The following is a 2,136-nucleotide window of genomic DNA, read 5'->3' as shown; positions in this document are numbered from 1 at the left end:
AATAATATAAGATAAGATAAGATAAGATAAGATAAGATAAGATAAGATAAGATAAGATAAGATAAGATAATAGCCAAACAGCCCTCCTAACAGGTGAAGCTGAAAACCAGTATTTATCCACCTTTCAGCTGTCTGCAGACCCTGCTGCAGCTGGAAGTGAAGGAAGAATCCTCCTCAGATAGACAGTCGGCTCCACGCCGTGCTGCACAGCCTGACAGGAAGTTCAATCCAGTTAAATTCAGACCAGTGAGGCAGATGAAGACAAGTGAAGACAGGTAAAGACAGGTGAACCCTCCAGGTTTTTATCAGGTTTCCATGGTGACCGCAGGGCGACAGATATTCTGGTTAGTCATGTCTTCCAGCCGTCTGTGGGACCTACTCTGTCACCATAAACCAACAGCAACACATCAATCACAGCATCTAGAAAATGAAGGTTCCCAATGTCATGACATCAGCCAGTGGGCGGAGCCAGAGTGTTCTTTAACAAGTTCTAAATTAAGTTTTCTCTCTTTTTACAGGTGGTGGTTTCTACAACTGTGAACGTGGACGGTCATGTTCTCGCTGTCTCTGACAACATGTTCGTACACAACAACTCCAAACATGGCCGCCGAGCCCGGAGACTGGACCCATCTGAGGGTACGCAGGTTTCTAATTTGTGCTTTAGAAACCAGTCAGGTTTCTATTCTGTCTTATGGGAAACAATCAGGTTTCTATTGTCTCTAATGGGAACCAATCAGGTTTACATTTTGTCCATTGGAATCCAGTCAGGTTTATATTTTGTCTAATGTGAATATATCAGGTTTTTATTCTTTCTGAAACAGCCCTGATGGGAACCAGTCAGATCTTTATTTATTGTAATGGGAACCCATCAGAGTTGATGCAATAAGATGACATCATTATGAGAAGTTTTTTTGTTGTTGTTGTTGATGATGTTTGAATGAGTTGGATGGTTTATCATTGAAAGGATCCAGGATGCAGACAGACTTGGGAAACTCAAAGTAAAACTGTTTATTATTAATACAAAGGGAAAAGCAATGGCCGGCGTGGCGGCGCCAATTCTTTATGAAAATGATGAGAGAAAACCAGCAGCACACGAGGAGGTAGATGGCAATGCTGATCTGAAAAGTGGTGACAAAGGGCTGAACATAAAGAGCATTGACTGGTTTAATACTGGAGACAGCTGGACTGATAAAGAGTGGTAACAGACTTCATGGGAATTTACTCCTGCCAGGGATACAGATGTTTTATTTGTAGCTGCAGATGTTTTAGAAGCTGCTTGGACAGTTGAGCAGAGAGCAGTGCAATGTCCTCTTTCAAGACAAATCAGCCCTGTGGATTATGGGTAAGAAGACCAGATACCTCCCTGTCCCCAGAGAGGACGAAGTGTGTGTGTATGTGTGTCTTTTTGCAGGATGTTCAACCTCTTTAATTGCTCTTCTAATTAAAGACAGTCACCATGGAAACCACCCCGCCCAGTCAGAACACAGCAGAGCTTGACTTGTTTTTTACAAAGTCCTGCTCAGCTCATGAGATCAGCCTTGGTCTGACATCGTAGTTTCGTTTTCATGATTTAAATATTATAACGTTTAGGAAAATCAAAAACAGAACAGGAAGCTCAATGATTTGACCCAGAAACACCAAGAAACTATTTATCTGACAGAAATCAGTCAACACATGCAGCACAACTGTAACACATCAGTAACACAAGCTGTGAGACAGGTGACATACCTACAAATGCCTGTAACACACCTGACATTAGCATAACACACCTGTAACACACAGGTAACACAGGTTACATGCCTGAAACAAGCCTCTATCACACCTGACACTGGTGTAACACACCTGTAACACTGGTGAATGGCCTGAAACATGATTGTATCACACCTGGCACTGGTGTAACACACCTGTAACACTGGTGAATGGCCTGAAACATGATTGTATCACACCTGGCACTGGTGTAACACACCTGTAACACTGGTGAATGGCCTGAAACATGATTGTATCACACCTGGCACTGGTGTAACACACCTGTAACACTGGTGAATGGCCTGAAACATGATTGTATCACACCTGGCACTGGTGTAACACACCTGTAACACTGGTGAATGGCCTGAAACATGATTGTATCACACCTGG

At 42.8% G+C, this 2,136-nt stretch overlaps 1 protein-coding gene across 1 annotated transcript in view; it reads left to right on the top strand.

Moving 5' to 3' along the window:
* Window positions 1-2,136, top strand: part of LOC106531161 (transcription factor COE3) — a gene marked incomplete at its 5' end in the record, with an annotated part of 43,311 nt that overhangs the window by 14,179 nt on the left and 26,996 nt on the right. The window contains 1 exon segment of the mRNA XM_014026944.1: window positions 519-636. Within this exon segment, the coding sequence (XP_013882398.1) occupies window positions 519-636 (118 nt within the window).

This window comes from Austrofundulus limnaeus, unplaced genomic scaffold, assembly GCF_001266775.1.
Source record: "Austrofundulus limnaeus strain Quisiro unplaced genomic scaffold, Austrofundulus_limnaeus-1.0 Scaffold602, whole genome shotgun sequence".
Lineage (NCBI taxonomy): Eukaryota > Metazoa > Chordata > Actinopteri > Cyprinodontiformes > Rivulidae > Austrofundulus > Austrofundulus limnaeus.
The sequence above is the reverse complement of the archived record's forward strand: the minus strand, read 5'-3'. Positions and strand labels throughout refer to the sequence as shown.